This window comes from Sipha flava, unplaced genomic scaffold (assembly GCF_003268045.1).
Source record: "Sipha flava isolate LNK unplaced genomic scaffold, YSA_version1 67_pilon_pilon, whole genome shotgun sequence".
NCBI classification, from domain to species: Eukaryota; Metazoa; Arthropoda; class Insecta; order Hemiptera; family Aphididae; genus Sipha; species Sipha flava.
The window spans coordinates 493065-512681 of record NW_020273607.1 but is presented as its reverse complement, the minus strand read 5'-3'; the positions used below and the strand labels follow the sequence as shown (position 1 = coordinate 512681).

General features: G+C 28.9%; 1 protein-coding gene across 3 annotated transcripts in view; it reads left to right on the top strand.

The window, feature by feature from the left end:
• The window catches only part of LOC112691845 (protein-tyrosine sulfotransferase), a 113919-nt gene that overhangs the window by 11352 nt on the left and 82950 nt on the right, over positions 1–19617 (top strand). The window contains exon 1 of one of the 3 annotated variants that reach the window (XM_025566262.1): positions 6233–6262. The exons of the other annotated variants lie outside the window; for them this stretch is intronic. Within the exon in view, the coding sequence (XP_025422047.1) occupies positions 6248–6262 (15 nt within the window). The 5' untranslated portion in view covers positions 6233–6247. Of the gene's footprint in view, positions 1–6232; positions 6263–19617 lie in introns of those variants that run through there. 3 annotated transcript variants of the gene reach the window in all.

Here is a 19617-nt window from a genome sequence, read left to right as displayed (position 1 = left end):
TCGCGTTATTTAATTTTATAACCAGTAAAATTAACGGACAAGTCTAAATATATTATTATATTGTATAGTTAATGTTCTTATTATTTATTATAATGATCACTTAAACATAATCTTCAATGGAAATTATAATAAATACGTTCTCTTCATACTCACCTGTTGATTATAGTCCCGTAAGACCCAAATTTAAGACTCGTCTAATTTAAAACATTTATATATTTATTGTTCTAATTATGGAAAATTAAAACAGATTTTTTGCAATATTGCGACTAAAGGCATTTATTTTATGTTTTTAATATTGGCATTATTATTATTTTTTTTCTCACTTATATACGACATTGTTCGTACTAAAACTACCGACTTGTTTATTATTAATTCCTTATTTCGCATGCATACAAATTAATAGTTGTAGGTCTCTCACCTCTCTCTATACGATAATAAAGTATCTTACTGATATTTTTGTATGCCAATTTTATTAGTTTATCTTGGTGATCCCTCGTTATAAACATTTGGACCAAAATAATAGTTCTTAGCGATATCCACGTTTAGTATAACATACATTATGTAACTACTTGTGTGCGCATAAAGTTGGTCGTGTTTAGATTTTTAATTGAGTTAATTCGCCCAGTAAATAAGCTTATAAAATTTGGTTTCTCCGACTTACACATTTCTACTAGTTAGATTTGAATAAATAATAATTGTGTTACATTTAAACTTATTTAGTGTAAATGTAAAATGTTTCTGATAATTCGTTTCTCCCAACCATAAATTATTTTTTTCACTCAAAATCGATCAACTATTGTTTTTAAGAGTCCGGATGATCCTACGTCCGAGGCGCTCACCATTCTCCGTAGTGCTATATTTTACTTCATTGTGAAGCGTCTGCACATCAATATTTGTCATCAACAATCAATATTCATGTCGACTAATTCTTACAGAAAATTATGACGAGGATTGAAGTCGTATCAGTTATATGTTTCCTAGACACGATAATTGTAGTATAACTATCAAGTGGATGCTTTAAACAGAATAAACGATTGTTTTCCAAATCTATATAACATATACCTCAAAAAATGCCACACACAATGTATTACGTATAGTTGTAAATGATTTAAAAGTTACAGTAACTGCAGATTCGTCGTTTTTCATTGTATTCGTCACGGCACGTCTCTAAAACATGGAGCTAATTATTTCTTATATTTTTTATTCAACACACAATATTATTATAGGGCGTAGTAACACCGAAATGGTTGGTTATAAACTGTGGTTGTGACCGACTGAAATCATTCTGTTTTTTTTTTACACATACAGAGAGTAACGTGCAATATTGTATGTCAATGTGATGACGGCATACGCCCATTTTTTTTTTTTTTCAACCGATTCAAATTATATTAATGGTCCCATCGGTCTGCAGTTTTTGTTTCGTAGAATCTGACAGGTTTTTATTTTTGGTGCCATCGTAAGAATGTCGTGGCGAAATTCCTAATTGTATTTCTGTTTTTGAAACGTACTAACTTCAAGTAACGTCTAAAACGAGTAGTACGTTTTTTATTTGTTATGCTAAAATATTCGTAGCAATAAGGTAAGGGTCTTACGTTATAAACGGTCTGCTTAGACTTGCTATACAAGTAAGACTCAATACTTATGACAATAAGCAAAATATTGTGCTGCGTGCGTGTACAATTAAGCGAAACAGTATTTTGCGTTTCGTAGACGAATTATTTATTTTTGTCATAACCATTTGTTCAAGGATATATACATGTATAAACAATATATTTTAGGTAGCAACGTCATGCCTAGACCATTATAAATATATAGAACTTGATTTTGTGTCAAATATCATTCAACGTGTGTTGTACATCTTCATTAGCCGAAATGTGCGGGCGAGTATCGTCTTCGTAAAAAACAACGAGTGCCATAAAATCGGATGTAATATAATTACATTAAGTTTTGATAATTTACACACTCGTCGTCAGTTTACACATTTAGATGTTAGTTGGACACCCATGAGTTATTACTAGATTACTAGCGTGATATTTTCTTATCTAAACCACTGTAAATAATAAAATAATAAATAAAAAAAAAAAACAGACATATACGAATTATAGTTTTTTTTCCCCGTCAATCCTCTTTAAAGTCCATAACTATATATTACACATTTACGGCGACAACAGTAACAATTCAATTTTAATATAAGTTTTTCGTGCGGGTCTGTTGAATATTATAATATTTATTTACGATTTTAATTCGAATTACGCACCCGTAGGTATCTAAGAAGAGGTGTTCGTTCTATCGAGATTTCTTGAGGCGATAATCACATTTAATTAGTTTATTCGCGCAAACGCATTTGGATTTAGTTCCTTGCTTATAATAGTATGTATAGATACAATATGGCTACTTACAATTAATAAATTAAACCAAAATAGACCATACTCGTATATTCAAATAAACTCGTGGTGAATAATTTAATTTATTTTTTTTATATATTTTATAATATACGTATATTGCTCATTGAATCAATTTGATTTATTGAAAACGATCGTCGCTATATATCTTTACATAACACGTAGCGAGTAATAAAAAATAATATCTAATATGTAGTATAGGTGCATTTTTTTTTCTACTCAAACGTTTTGATGACCATAACCAAAAACGTTTTCTTTGGAAGAATTTATTTAATTTATTAGGATAGAAGCTATTTATTTATTTATTTATTTATTTATTTTTTGCTTTTATTATTTAGACCGTGTTTTATGAATATTAAACATAAATCAATTGATCACATTTGTTTTCGTACTCAGTTACCGGCTTTAATAAATCTCTGTATCCAATATAAAAAGGTGTCCGCGTATGTTGTATATGTATAAACCGCTCATGGTTATGCTGTCAATAAGAGTTTATTTGCATTAATGTCTACACAAATAAACCGTGATGCCAATATCCGTCGATAATGATTTATATGAGCAGTATACGAAATGATATGTAAAACGGGTTAATCGTCTCGTAAAATCCTGCCCGCCTTATCATGTATGATGCACATTGTAATGTATATTGTGTTGTATTATAACTGTCGAATATTCTCATACAATTGTTTTTTTTTATTTTTATTTCCGAAGAATATCTGCTGTTTTGTTTAAAACATCTAATTGCTTACGGCTTTAAAAATATACTTTGTTTTAAATACATAATATTTACTACAATAAGCAATTTGATAAATACAAACTTTTGGTATTTTATTCTGGATAAATTCATAATAACATTTTAATTTATGAATGCTATGGTAAGTAAACTTTCCTTAGATAATAATGAATACAACTTTAAACTATATTGTAATTATAGTGTTTGCAAATTTTAATTGATACAAATGATTTCGACTGAAGAATATACATGCGAACTCAAATAGAAACAGAATTTAACCATTGAAAAATATCATATTTATAATTTAACTTTTCAAATAATGTTACAGTCATTTCATAATGGCTTATATAGAGTAACTAGCTGACTCAATAAACGTTGTTTTTTCATATAAATTATTTCTAGGGAAAAATAACTAATTTAATATAGGTATGTAAGTATGTGGTATATAAGGGGAAGATGTATGAAGTGCTGTGAATGGTGACGAAATATAAAAATGAAAAAACATCAAACATTTATTTTTTTAATAATTTATTAAAATTGATTCCTTAAAAATACACTAATCGCTAATTATGACAATATTAGTAAAAAACAATATCAATCCCTTATTGCAACAGAGTGTACAATATTTTTTGTTCAATTCGTTAACGTCCACATTTTGCTGCTAAAATTGCTCTTTCTACCGTCCACTCATGATTTGTGTATTGTCTGTGTACATTGGGAAATATCTGGTCAATGAGAGCATCTTGCGAATCAATGATTGTGCAGAAATGGGGTTGGTAATTGTATGCATCCCGTTTCATCTGTAGTAACTTTCCCATAACCGATATCTAACAATTGTTTTGAGAATTTTCCGTACGCAGCTTTTTTTGATTAAATTGTAAGTATCGTAATCGTTTGCTCTCTATCTTTACATACATGTCGACTATGAATTATTGACAAAGCTCACGACATCGTAGAATAACGTTGTCCTTATCGCATCTAATCATCAACCGATTCGAACTAACATTCTTGATTGTTTTGGCACATTTTGCGGGATTTTGTTGTTTAATATTTATACAATACCCGTTATTTAATACCAAAAATAAAATTAATAGCTTTTAAATAGTTTTTAATAGTTTTTTAATAATATCATTCAATAATTCATTTTCAATTGCGCAGTTATCGACCGGGTCAAAAGTTATTAAATTAAACTACGATTTATTAAACAATAGCACTTAGGAGTATAAAAAATAGATAAAAACCTATTCGCAGACCTACCAAATGTATATACAAAATTTCATTAAAATCGGGTTAGCCGTTTTGGAGGAGTATAGTCACAAACACTGTAACACGAGATTTTTATATACATATATATATATGGTAATGGCTTAAGAATGACTGATTTTATACTCGTACTATTAAAAAATTACTAACTATCAATTATCTATTACTTTTAAACTATAAGTGAAACGTCATGATGGGTAAATACCTAATATTTACCCGGTGTACTTGGTATTTTTGAATTTTGATTCAATGAAACTATAAATTAATATTAATACTAATTTTACAAATTATAAAATATTAAAATATACTTGGTTAATATAAAAAATATACATATATACTGTTCAATAGTTGGTATTTGAAATTCCTATCACTGGCGTGGTAAAGGTAATCAAGAAGCAGTCTTTTGTCAGTTTTTTGGATGATAATTTAATTTCATAATTATGAATGTAGAAAAATAAAATTCAAAAATACATTTTAATATTAATAAAAGCGGAAGCTACTAGTATCCAGTATCCACTAGCTGATAATAATAAGACAGCAAATATGTGCTGTAAACGAGCAATACATTTAATACAATGTTTAACACTATGGCCTTGTGTATTGTTCAATATTAGGTACTAGGTTTTAGGTGTGTTTTTTTAATTTTTATATACAGTTATTATTCAGTAGGGTGTCTTGTAAATGGGTAGTTGAGGTGAGTATCGACAAATATACATGACTATGAAAATATTTGAGTTCGCCACCCTACTGTTTTCTATAATTATTAGTTAGTACATAATGAATTATCTATCAAATATTCACATAGATACATATTGTAAAATTACAAAATTTAATAACCATAAGTCCAGTATAATTATTTAGTACGTTAGTATAAAATATTTAATTATGAAACAGCTGAATGATTTTATACTCTTAAGAATACTTTTTCTTATCATACTGTAAGTACAAAAAAAATAAAAAATGTAAAATTTTTTAATTTTAATACTAGCTTCAAAAAAAAGAAAATTATAGTATTCTTCAGGTAAGGTTAAAAAAATAATAATAACAATTTTATTGTAGAACAAAACCAATAACAATTAATTCAAATTTTGAGTAGGTAAAAAAACCCTTTGATATTTATTCGGTAAATACCTAAAATACTTATCTATACGTCAGATATTTACCCACTGCAAATCACTAGTGAATTGTTTAATTTTTTTTTATCATTTTGCAATATTATGAGATTTTTTTTATTTTCATTTATGAGCTCTTATTTAGTTGTATATTTAAGTTAATTATTTATAAATTTTTGAAAACCAAAAAAAAATATATTTAAGGTTTTATACTTTATTAGTAAAAATATCAACTGTTTTATTAGTTGAAAAATACTGTGCACAATTAATAGAATAGATTTTTGAGGTATTCAATCAATACTTTGGTGTTGTAGATTCTTAAATCTGTACTTAATATGATGACAACCTAGGTGCTCAATAATTTACATTCTACATTTAAAAACATGATCATTACAAACATCACTGGATACCTACTAACAAAAGTTGTTTAAAAATTCGATTTTTAATATTATTACATGATATGCATGAGTGTTCGTTTTTATCGAAATTATAATACATATAAATTAGTTTAGTTTAGAACTTGACTTTTCTATTATACATTTTTAAATGTCTATAGTTCTTGAATTAAATAACTTTGCTCATTATTATTGGTTTTCAAAATTATTTACTGAGTATGTACAAATTATATATTAATTCAGTAATTTTGATATACGTAATTTTTAACGTTTTTTTTTTTTTATAGGTGTAACATAGGCAATTAAAAACTGATTTAAGACAAGATCAACCAATATTTAGCCATGAACACGAATAATGTAATAAAATTGAATATGAAGTAATACATACGGGTAGCATAAAAATTAATGAATATGTATATATATATATGTATGTAATGACTACCTTATTATTTCAATATGAGTGATGATGATTATAGGAAAAAGAAATTTGAGTAGTTTCGATCATATTATAATGAGGCTTGAGTGCGTAAATTAATGTAGAGCATGTAATGCGTTCAATAAGTTCCTAAATAACCGCCATCTATAGAAGACTAGAAACTAATTGATACGTTCGTACTTTTTACGTTTTGTTCAAAGCCACCGTCGAACTAATACAGTAACGTGTCCAAAGATGTATTTATATCCTGTTGGAATAAATTTCAATGACTTGACATATATTTTACGAATTGGACTCAAATTTATCTGCTGTAAAAGGATCGCGTTTAACATAATTCGATAAAGATATTTTACCATCACGTAGTTTTTAGTATGCATATGTAGATATAGTGCAGTACGTGTTGTATATACATATGTATGTACACTTGCTAAAAATCAAACAAGACTATAATTTATCGAATATCCGACTGTGTTACAGTAAACGGTACCTATTTAATGATTTTTTTAACTATACACCTATACACCAGTTACATTATGTATAGCTGTGAACTAGAAATTAAATTATTTTTGTTAGTTTTGAATAATTAACAATCTTGTATAGTCTAATTAATTTTTGGACCATTTTTTTTTTTTTTTGTATAAACTTTTTATAATTATTCTGTTCAGCAGTTTTTTTTTTTAGCTACGGAAAACAAATTGTACAATGTTATTAAAATACTGTGATGGCCAATGTTAAAATTTCTTGTCTATATTATACACAGTAAAAAATAAAAAAAAACATTTCAAATTAAAAATATGATCAGCGTAAAAAAAAGTTTTGTTTATGATATAGTCCTGTGCATATATATGTGTACCCAAATAGAACACGAATAAATAAATAATAATTATTTAAAAACAAAAGCAATCATTGTTTCTTGCAATTAGTTTCTCTACATCTTAGAGAAAATTTTTCTTTTTTTATATTTAAAATGCTATCGTAAAGTTTGCTTCTGCATTCTTCTTAATGTGTGTCTAGATTTTGCATTTTTAATATAATATTCGATGTTTATATATGCGTACTGCAATTGGGTCGATTAGTTGTTGCGTTTATTGTATGGGTGTTATAGCCTCACAAATTATAACTATTCGATCGGTTTTAGCGTAACGGTGCCATGGGGTTTGCTTTTAAAATATATTTAATGGCTTCGACTAAATGTTCTCCAGTTTTTAACGGGCGCTTTACCGCTGCAGTACGGTTATTTATGATCATTTCTCCGACATTTCCCATAGGGCTGTTTGCTTTTTTTTTCGGTCTGTTTCAGTTGACCTCAACTGAATAATATAAAACAAATATTTTGCGTGGACCTCCGAAAATTAACCAGCTCTATGTGTGTATAGTATATACCCTTATATTAACATATCGTACACACACATTATACCTACCGCTATAAAATTCGATTTTAATCGCACTCTTGGTCGTTGGACCGAAATTGTATATTTCCCGTGAGCAAATTTTTATGATGTGCACAGTGAATTCGGCCGATATTGCAGTTGTAACGCCGTCGAACGGTGTCGGAACGGGGACGATGTATAATACCGTTTTATGTATGCGAAGGAAAATAATACATAACCGATGCGTATCACGATAATACATGAGATCTGTCCGATATGTTATGCATGTACATAAATGTCTATGATACTTCACCGTTTGTGGAGAAAATGCCAACGAATCTTGTTTTTCGTGTACGGATGAACCTCACGGAAATAATGATCTCAACGAAGACGTATTCGAAAAAGAATTTACCTTACAGGAACGTACATATATGTGTAACATATAATGTGGTGTATTCGATTATTTGTACGTAATGCAATACACTCGGCGCGAGGAGTAAAGTAATAAATCAAACACCGCCGAGCAATCCAAAAACGCCACGTGCGCGCGCAAAACGAAATATCGCCAAGAGGGGTTCGTATACGCATTTCGAATATTGGGTCCTGGTACTGCAATTAAAAGGTATTATTTAATTTTTTAATAGCATCATGTCCAGATTGACAGAGCGACTAGGTAAATAAGACTCAAAAGTTTCTTCGTGTCTATTCTCGTATGTTAATTATGTATGTATATCAGGCGTATAGCCGCGAGATTATATGTATTCGATCATTAATATATTTTTTTAATTTTAATTTATGAATTATATTTAATTTTTGAAAAACGTATCCACGTATTTACAGATGCAATCGTTTTAGACGTTCGGTCGTAATGAAAATATTTTTCTTTTTTTGTGAATGATCATTAGTGCGTGCATAATATAGTCGTTAATATATAATAGTACTACCTGCAATGTATTATACATTGTTTAATATTGAACTCTTTCCGTTTTTAATTGTGTGTGTGTTCTGTGCGTATACTGTGCGCAATTAATTAACCGGAATACGATATGATTATATTTCATTAAAATATTATGTAATATTACATTCGTCGATGTCTACAATTGTTGTTAATCGATCATTTTGTTTGCACCGAAAACAATCGACACTAATAGCAATAATTTAACGCAATCAGTTTAACGGCTTGGATGTATAAACACTTGTACAAATAATAAATAAATTAAATTTAACACCTTGATAACCCCTCGAATCAACCATTCCATTAAAGAAAAATAATTAAAACAATAATTATATTGCAGTTCACGTCGTCTTTCATCGGGATCAATAATGTGTTTTTGCTATGTATCCGCCAAGACCACGATAAAAATGTATATACACTACTTTAATTTGTACGCGACGGTGTTGATTTAGGTTTCTCGTTAAAACCCTCGACCACCATCGTGTAACTTTGATATTGCGAAATAACTATAAAATATTTAATTTACCCGTCCACCTGTACGTATAATATGCGCTTGGGTATAAAATCGCAATGATCGAAAAGTTGCCAGGACGTATCATATCAAGGCGAATGGAGAAATGTTCGATTTGTGCGCCTCGTCGTGGTAAAAAATATCTACGCGTATTCGCTCGATGGGTTTTCAAATGTAATATCCTTCTTTTGACGAGAGATTTTTTCTGACTTGCTCGCCGGTACATCGTTAACGAGGGCGCTGCAGTTTATATATATAAATGGGATCGACTTCAAAGGGGCTCCGGCAAATATATTTTCTCTTGCTATACGTATTCGCATACGAATATACGAGTATACATTATCAGTTATATCTTTTGACCGCGCGCTGCCATCGTTTAATACATCATCGTTTCGACCAAATGAACCAACAAATGATACCGTAATCCTTTTTGGCAACATTTCATGTATAATATATATATATATATTTCGATATACGTGTCAATACACGCGTCATTTATTATACGTGTTTTATACTTTTATCTCTGGAATTTTATCGAAAAATCATAGCATTTCCGCTCACAATGTTGACTTCTCCCAAATTGTTTCGTTCAAAATGTATTGTGTGAAATGTAATTTACAAATGTCGTGCCGCACGCTTACGAAAAACGTTTAGGTGCAGTCGTAAGCGTTATATAATAAAAGCCATTTACGTGAATGTATTTATACAATGCGCGTGTATCGCAGTGAATATCCGAAACAGGTCAAAAGTAGAATAAACTAATTATAACGATTTCAACGACGAAAGTATACACGAAATGACTAATTGTTTGGAAAAAATAAACGCTTTTATATCTCAACACCACCGTTCCCAAATGCACTTGCAGTTTTTACTAAAACTATTTCTGTGGAGTGGACAACATTTCATATGTATACAAACGCAAACTCATATTAACCTGTATGATTTCGCCCCGAAATATTTTCTTCTTCACTTTATCCAGTCAAACAATAATTGATTATTGTTCATTAAATGACTCACAAAAGATAATATCAGTATGCGTCAAGAGTTGTATTTACGATTTTGGTGCCCCCTTTTTTTTTCCAAAGTTTACTTTGCAAAAAATTCATTTTTTGAAAACTCATTCATAGTTACAAAATCCTTCCAAATTCCCTCTAATTAGAAAATTTACTTTTTCTTGCCGTTAAAATTCATACCCCAAAAATTTTATTTTTTCCGCTTATTGCATTTATGCTTCCCATAGCTTAGAGAACAATTTTATTTTACTACTCTATTTATTCCCAGTAAAAAAAATCAACTTTTATAAGTACATAAATTTAATTATAACTTTAGATTTTAGCCTTTTTTTTTTAAATTGTACCTATGATAATAAGTTGTTCAAAATGTTGAAAATTTACATGTAATACTTCAGTTTCAAATGATTGAATAACGCATTCATCATTATTACTGTAATTGAATAGCCACTAATAAAATAGTAGATAAATAATATTCATGTATAATAGGTACTATAAAATACATTTTGTAAATTAATGTTAATACTGACTCATGGGTAAAATAATTTTTTTTAAATAATTATACAGTTTAAGCATTTTAAACAATACTTTGGCAGTTTTAGAAGCATTTTCTTTTTTTTCCCAGATAGATATCACCACTATGGTTCTAATTAACTAAAAGCAAAATTTGCAAAACCAAAAAAAATACGAATATAATCTAGTATTGTAAGTATAAAATTGTACAAAAGTACGTAATTAATAATAAATTTAAAAAATTAAAAAATCAAGAAATGGTTAGGTAATCAAAATTGTAATTGAATAAGCATTATTGAGATTTTTAGTTTCTTATAGTACAATTTATTGTTAGAATGTCAATTATCGAATATAAATAAGCTATGTTTATAAATTAAAAAATTGACTGCATATATTATAATTTAAATACAAACCTTAAATTTCCTTTTCATTTGAGTAATAATATTTATCGGTTAAGTATTTAAATTTCAAACTGTGGTTTAAAAATTGAAAGTTGTAATATTATACTTACTGATTAACACATAAACTGTTTGCAATTTATATACAAATGAATAGTTATGTGATAATAACGTAGATATATTTAATATATTTTTTATGATATAGATCTTTACTACAAAAAATATTAAAAAAGATAGAAAAAAAAATGTTTCTGTGCTTATACTAAGATATGTTAATAGTAATAAATATATGATACAAGTTATCGCTTAATTAATAAATCTAATAAAATAAAAAACTAATTATTTTATAATTCCATAAATATTATAATAGTTTGTAAAACAATAAATCAAGATGATTTTTTTCCATTTACACTCATCGTTACTGTAGTTGTTTGGATACCGAGCGTGGTTTTCATATTTTAAAATTTATCTAGGGCCCATTGTCAGATAACTTCGGGTCAGTCATCGAATTAATATATTATCGCTGGTCATAAACATTTTGTTTTGAATTTAAATTTCCATTTAACATATGTAAAAGGGGAACCTCTCAATAGACACTGCAGTAGTGTACGCAATATTGTATCGAACGCTGAAAAAAGTTACGCATATACTCGTATTATTTTTGAGTAATCAACGAATCAGCCAATTGCTTGTGGATAACTTTGCCGTGCATTAAGTTTGTTTGCCCCACGACATTTTGTCATTTGGTCCGTTGTGCGTTTAGTTCATTCATTTTCGTATTTCCATCTGTCTTCCATGCGTGTGGCCGCTTTGAGGTATAACCAAATAATAAATATATACGTTTACGTTAGCATATGAAACGTTTTCATAGCCGTGTCGTGTTCCGGTACGGTCATCAAACAGTCAAAGGGAATGCGATTAATACATTTCAACGACTCCGTCGCGAATTCAATTGCGCGTGTCGTCGTATGTTTTCTACGCAATAACGTATTTAAAGTTTTTTAAAAAAAAACATCACTGTCGGTTTAAATATCTACACACTGGATAGACGAGTGAGATCCGCGATGATGAGAACACGTTGATAATAATAATAATAATAACAACTATACATATTTATTTATAATTTACACTATAACACTTGTTATTTACGTGTAATCCCTCTCCCCAAACCTCCCATTCGGGTACGTCTTTATTTACGGAGGTCGTATCTTGGAATGCTCATCATCACTACATGAATAATATATATGTATTTTATACGGTCCTGTGATGACTGGACCGTACGAGCGGAGGGTATTTCTAAGATTTTTTCCCGTAGGCGAAGGTGGGTTGTGTAGACGGTAGATTTAACATAATACAGATTTCTCTAAACACGTGCACAATATTTCATACGTAGGCTCAACGGTTAATTATAGCGTGCATGGGTTGAGCTAATAAACAATTATTTAAATACATTTACGAACAAAATTAAATTGATAAAATATTTACCGTACTCGTACTGTGTACTGTATAATAATATACATGTTATGTGCTCATTCTTAAATACATATCATTGAATCCCTTGGGAATACGATAGCAGTTCGGGTTCGATACTGATTATATTTACACAACTACAGCCCCCCCCCCTTCTTTTTAACTACTCCAAAGTAAATAAATTAGAGCCCTCATCGTATATCAGTATTTATTTTAATTTTATTATAACTTGTAATATTTTATTGTTATTTATTTATTTTACAAAATGTACCTAAAATATTGGTTACACAGTTTATTTTGTTATTATGAACTTTATAAAATATTAGGATTTTTATTTAAATAAATAAATCAAGTATTTATGAATTATATAAAATACAATGTAAATTTTTCAAACTTAAAAACATTTTTGTAAATAACTATTAATATATCCTCACTTAATTTTAAACTTCAATTTTTTCTTAATTAATTTTTTTTTTTTTATAAAAATCATGTATTTTTATCGAAGTTAATTTTTCACGCAAGTTTGTTTTCAATTGTTAAAAATACAATTCAACTTAGTCGTTCTTAGATGGTTGAAGTCTTCTGCCAAGTCTCAATCTAATTTCTCAATTTACTAAAAGCTCCTTCTGCTTCAAAAACAGTTATTGGTAGTGTACAAAATATTCTTAAAGCAATTGAAGTATTTTTAATAATTGTTTTTCATTTTTTTACATAAATTTCGTTTTTTGAGAAGATATTTCAATTTCTGTTTGAAAAACTAATTTACACTTTTTTTTTTTTTTTTTTTTTTTTTAATGCGAATTAGTAAATAGTAAATAGTATACGATCAATTATTATAATACATTGCTATCCTTTTTTTAAAATTAACTTCAAATTCTTCTTTTTAATTCATCTAAAAATAGATAATTGGTGACCTCTCAAATGACGTTGGCAACAAACTCATTCCAAAGCTTCCGGTTTCATACCGATTGAATTGTTTCTTCCAGGGGCTTGCCAGAGATGGTTTTGATCTGATCTATGGTATGCAATACATTGGTGCCCTATCACAACTCCTTTTCTCTTCTAGTTTTTTTTCGATCATCAGCTTCTATATGCTCGATTCATAATTCACTCTTTATAATTTGGCCAAAATACCCTATGATACTCTGCTTACACACCACTGAGATATTTTCTTATAGCATTAAATTGGAGGAAACCGGTTACAAAGTTTTTGATGATCTTTAAAGCGGTGTGTCAAATCAACTTTTTTGTTACTTTTCTAAAATTGTTTATCCTAGCATTACCTATTATTGCATATACTCCTGATATATATATATTCGATATACATGTAATTGTTTTTTTCTGTTATGTTTAATCATTCGTGTTATTTAGTTTCACATTTGGTTCGTTGTGTAATACACGCGTGGAAGGTATCATATTTGTACTTATAATTAGTATCTGTGTGACGGTGACCTTGGAAATAATTTTTATCTTTTACATAATTTCTACAAAATATTCTACTTGTTAATTAGTAGAAAAACGTTTAATTATATTACTTGTAGTTTTTTAGAAACTTGATTTTTGTTTCGAATACTAATTAAAACATATTTCAGTCCGTACCATTATTAATATTATTATTTATTTTTTTTATTGTATATAATATTTCAAAACAGAAAATTAAGTAGATCATTTTAATAATGTTCATAATTTTATTCATTATAATATGAATTCAACTGCAAATTATACTGTTTAAATATAAAAAAGCAGTTAGTTATAGGTATAAGTTAAACATTTAAATAAATATAATTATAAGTTATCTTGAATTTTGCAGATAGGTTTATTAGTGATGAATAAATTCAGTCATCCGAAGGATATATTTTGATTATCCATTTTCTATACATCAGCTATATAGGTACAGGTGTATACTACATTGTATATATTTTTATTTTCTCGTTTTTTTCTGTTAATCAATTATTTATTAAATGATTTTAATAAAATAGATCAAAATTTAATACGGAAAAAAACATTGAGTTCCACCTTTTTTTAACTAGAAATAATAAATATTATTATTTATTAGGCTTATTTTTCTATATTAAAACAAGCTTTTATTTCGTGTTAAATATATTTTTTATTTTTTTGTAAAATTAAATTAATTAAAACATTTTCTCTAACGGGCATGAATAAAATATTTAATAATTTATGCTTGTTTCACCAAATTTCATGGCACTATAAACTATATATAAACTTGCATTCATTATACTCCAGTGGTTTTTAAATCTAGATTAATATAATATATGGTTTAAAAAACATTTTTTATCAATTCGAAAAATAATTTTGGTATTTAATAAATATGTCAATAATGTGTTTATGAATCATAATTTGACTTTTGCTTAGTAAAATATTTTTTTTTGTTATATATTAAAATATGTTAATAATTACTTGTATATTATATGTGTGTTTTACTATGATCTGCAATTTATAATCGCAGTTTTTTTCTATTTATTTCTAGTTGACATATTTAATTTCAACTACCATAGGTACCTAATATTTTTTTCAGAAATATTTAAGGCATACCTACTCCCTTATAGCACTATAATTAAAAAAAAAAAAAAAAAAACTATTACTCTTTTAATAAAAACATTTTTTCTTAATAAAAATAATAAATTACTTAATATTTTTTAATTTTCTTTAGATTTTTCTTTTAAACAATATATATATGTATATATAAAATGCACTTATAACTTGTCGCATCACTCCGTTTACATAATATTAATTATTTATGTTTTACATTTATACTCGTATGTACGTACCGTTCTAATAACTACGACATACCTATCTTTTCACCACTTTTACTCACGTTGCATAGGTTCACCATGGTATTTAGAAGAAAAATTTGAATTTCGTTTGCATTTCAAGGACACTTTTTTTTTGCGATTAAAAAAAAATTGTTCGCAATGTCCCCATTGTACGCGTGTGCATGCTGTAGGATCTATAGCGAGTGAAGTCCTGATATTATTGGATATTATCCCCGCGTGCTCACACTCTCACACACACACGCATCTCTCGTATATACATGTATTTAACGCGCACAGCGTGTGTACGTGTATACCGACAAACGGGCACGTAACACGCGTTTTTCATCGGCGCCCCCGGTGGCTATTGAAAAATAATATTTTAATAGCCCACCACGATATTTTTATCACACCGACCTCCGTGCACGTGTAATAAAAAAAGATTTAACGTCTAAAACGAAACGGGGAAAAAAACTACACATAACAAGTGTTTAATCACATGGGCGAACCGTCGTGTACAACGGCAGCACTACATACTACACGATTTTCCCGCTGACGGCTAAATCGCACACGAACAGAGCGCGCGCGCGGAAGGCTTAATTGATCGAAATCATAATATGTTTTATTTCTTCGGCTCGGGCTTGTAGTGAGCGTTCGTTTTTTAATGTGTCTGGTTCGAAACGAGCGCGCGCGCGATGCGTCACCGGCACGTCTTCGTCAAAACGGCATCCGTTGTTTGTGCCTTGCGCACATTACTTTTGAACACCGCTAAAACGAGAAGAAAAACTAAAACGGTTTTTTTTTTTCTACGATAAAATATAGGCGAAATGACATAGTACACGATGGTTATGTGTACTCGCGCGTAATTGTTGCACTCGCGTGTACAGTTACACGTTAAATAGGTCACGAAAATCACTGTTGAACCGTATTTATTTTTTACATACAAATACATATTATATATGCATTACGCTGTTTGTAGGTAATATTTTTTCTCTCCTCCGCTGCGATGCACCACTGCAGGTTTGAGGTTTCCGGGCTACTCGTTTTATTCGACCGAGAAAAATGATAAAATATCTTGCTCTCCGCTAGTGGATTAACGAAAATAACGCAGAAAATATATTACCGCGTACCTGAATGTATGTGAAACGATTTTCGCACAGCTAATGCTATTAATTTTATCGGGTCTATGATCATATGGAATACTGTACCAGAATGGAAGTTTTTTTTTGCTTTCTGATTAGATAGAAACTTGTTACATGTGTGTGCGTGTGTGTGTGAAAAAAATCCTAGTCATGCGTTTGTAGTGTATCTATTTAAGTGGTGTGTATATTACTCAGCATAAAATTTAGCTCACGGACGAGCAAAATAAATATTTATTTTTCTATTTTATTTATTCTTTTTTTCTTGTTATGGTGCTTGCATCAAAAAAATAATAATATATTTATATACCATATATACATATGAGTTGAGTATATTACGAATATATAGTTTGAATTTTGATTTGTTTCTCGTATGCGTGTTCCGCTGCGTGGCTGAAAGTCGGAGATTTTTTTGTTGTTACCGTCGATATCTCTATAATATAATATGTGAGGATACGTACGATTTTATTATAAGATCGTTAAAAAATATAAGACTCGCGCTTGACAACATGATTATTAGTTATACTTACCCGACTAGTTGTAATTATGTTAATAATTTGATTTTCTTGAATATTTATGTGTCGTTGCGTTTCTCTTATATTATATGTGTATATATATATAATAATATATAAATATTGTTATAGGTATTTTGTACGAACTTTTTTCTTCTCGATGCGTGATGTTCAAAAACAGATGTATAATAAATCGCATTTAAGTATCCATTATTATTTTGTATATACACTATCGTGCGCTAAATGTGTGCGTGTAAAGAGTTCAATAATAAATCGTTCGTAAATAAAAATGAAAACGCGCGCGATTTCTGCTGAATATAGTTTGGATAGTAATAAAAATATTATATAGACTTATAATAAGTACGCACTGTGTATATAATATACCGACCGTTATCCGAGCCACTCGATCATATACGTCTTTACGTATGCGGCTTTTATTTGAAAATATTGTCTTGGACGCGGATTAAGTAGATATTCCGAAAGTCGAATAACATATACTTAACTGCAGTTGCGCATTCGTGATTGATTTCATCAATATATATTTTATTTATTTTTCACACGTAACCCGAGCACATAATATATCCCCCCAAATCGGGTGCATCTGTCATATTTAGCATCTAAAAAGCGTCTTTGTAAGGGATTATATAACTGGACCAGACGTTTTTCAATGGTATCGATTCAATCATGCATATTTTTCATTGGAAAGAACCTATATAAATTCAAAATAAGTGTCATTAATTATAATAATGTAAAGCGACGTAACACATTTTATATATCTAAATGTCTAAAATTACTTAGAAGTTTATGTAAAGGATACCATACATTATAAATCAGTAATTTTATCTTTGTATTTATATAATTAATCACCGACACCTAATCAGTCGGATACGATACTTGAAAGTTGATCTTCAATAACTCTTTAGAATCTATATTTTTATGCATTATGCTGTTCTCTAATCGATCTTCTTTGTATGATAATAATTTTTATGGATTAAACCATTTCTCCAACATCGAAGAAGCACTTGGAAAATCCAACACTGTTGCAATGTTCTACTTTTTTAATGCCACTAAACTATCAAACTTATTATAATCAATTTTTTTTTCCTTTTATTCTTTAAGATATACACTATTCATAAATAAACAACTGTAAACTTTCACAAGCTAATAATGACTTCAGCCTTTATTCTTAATAAAAAAAAAAAAAAAAAAAATTTAATCGATCTTTATCTAAACAATTTTTATCCCCTATACATATAGTTGTGTATTAGTTGAATTTTAAATTTTGCTGAGGGAAAGTTAATAGTTTTCAATACAATAATAATTATTTATATAAGAAATAAAATAAAAATGGGGTGCCTTTATTCTAGATACATCCCAAATTTGATCGGTATGCTATGCAGGATCTATATGCATGCATGTGTTTTAACATTTATTTTATAATACATTAGAAGTATATTCCAAAATCAAAAGTTTGCACAAATATATTTCGTAGGTATATAACCGATGACCGACAGATGTGTGTAAAAATATCTGTACATATCCATATTGTATACACGGCACTAACTCATTTCAAACATCTTATAAATAGGTTTTTTGTTGTTTGACATTACTTAGTCGTTTAATATACGTTAAATATACATGGATATGTCAAACAGTACATGGTATAGTTAGTAGGTAGGTTTTAGTAGTTTTTAGGATACGCAAAATTGGTGGGTGACTGCGGTAAACTATTAGTAATAATGTTTTTTTGTGATTATGACTGTATCTACCCGTGTATTAGGGAGAACGGAAATAAGCACCGATACGTGTCACTGCCGACCGACATCGTTCAATACTTATATACGTACCTATCGGACGAATGTAAAAACACTTTTATTTTATTTTTTCTCCTATATCTTCTACTTAACATTTCCGCCGATATGTATACTACGCTGTTGCGTGCATAAACATGTTAACTATTATGTATTATGTATATGAATGGGAAAGAAATAGTTTTAATTGGTTTTTTTTCTACACTCTGTACAGATATAATTTACAGGTTTCTACACTGAAAAAAACGACGGTTCAGTTAGGCAAAAAGTTGTTTCAGTCTTTGTACGTGGTATTATTCTCATAAGAAATCCGTCGCCGACCGTGGCCCCGCAAGTATTATATTATGTAAAACGCACTGAAATAATCGCTCAAGCCTCAGATTATCCTTCGTTCCCGGACCTTTAAACTCGGAATACCGCCACGTAGTGCACTTTAATACCGTGAATTCGAAATCATGAATTATTATAATATTTTATATTTATTTTTAGAGTCGGCAGAAATGAGTCTTTTTATAATACGGTCAAGTTGTTTCACTTGAAACAAATATTATCAATCACACCCACATATTATAAATACAGTTTCATTGGAGACTGAACGTTATATTAATTTTATTTCATTCAATGATTTCAAGTATTGCACTACTGTATCAATAGTAGTATTAGTAGTAGATATAAACGTTATGATAAATATAGCACACTTTTTCAATTCGAATAATTAAGTTCCTTTGTTTAAAAAGGAAATACATTTAACTCACGGAACATCATTTGTATTTCTTGTTGGTTTGACTGATCTTGTACTGCATTTGAGTTGTAAAA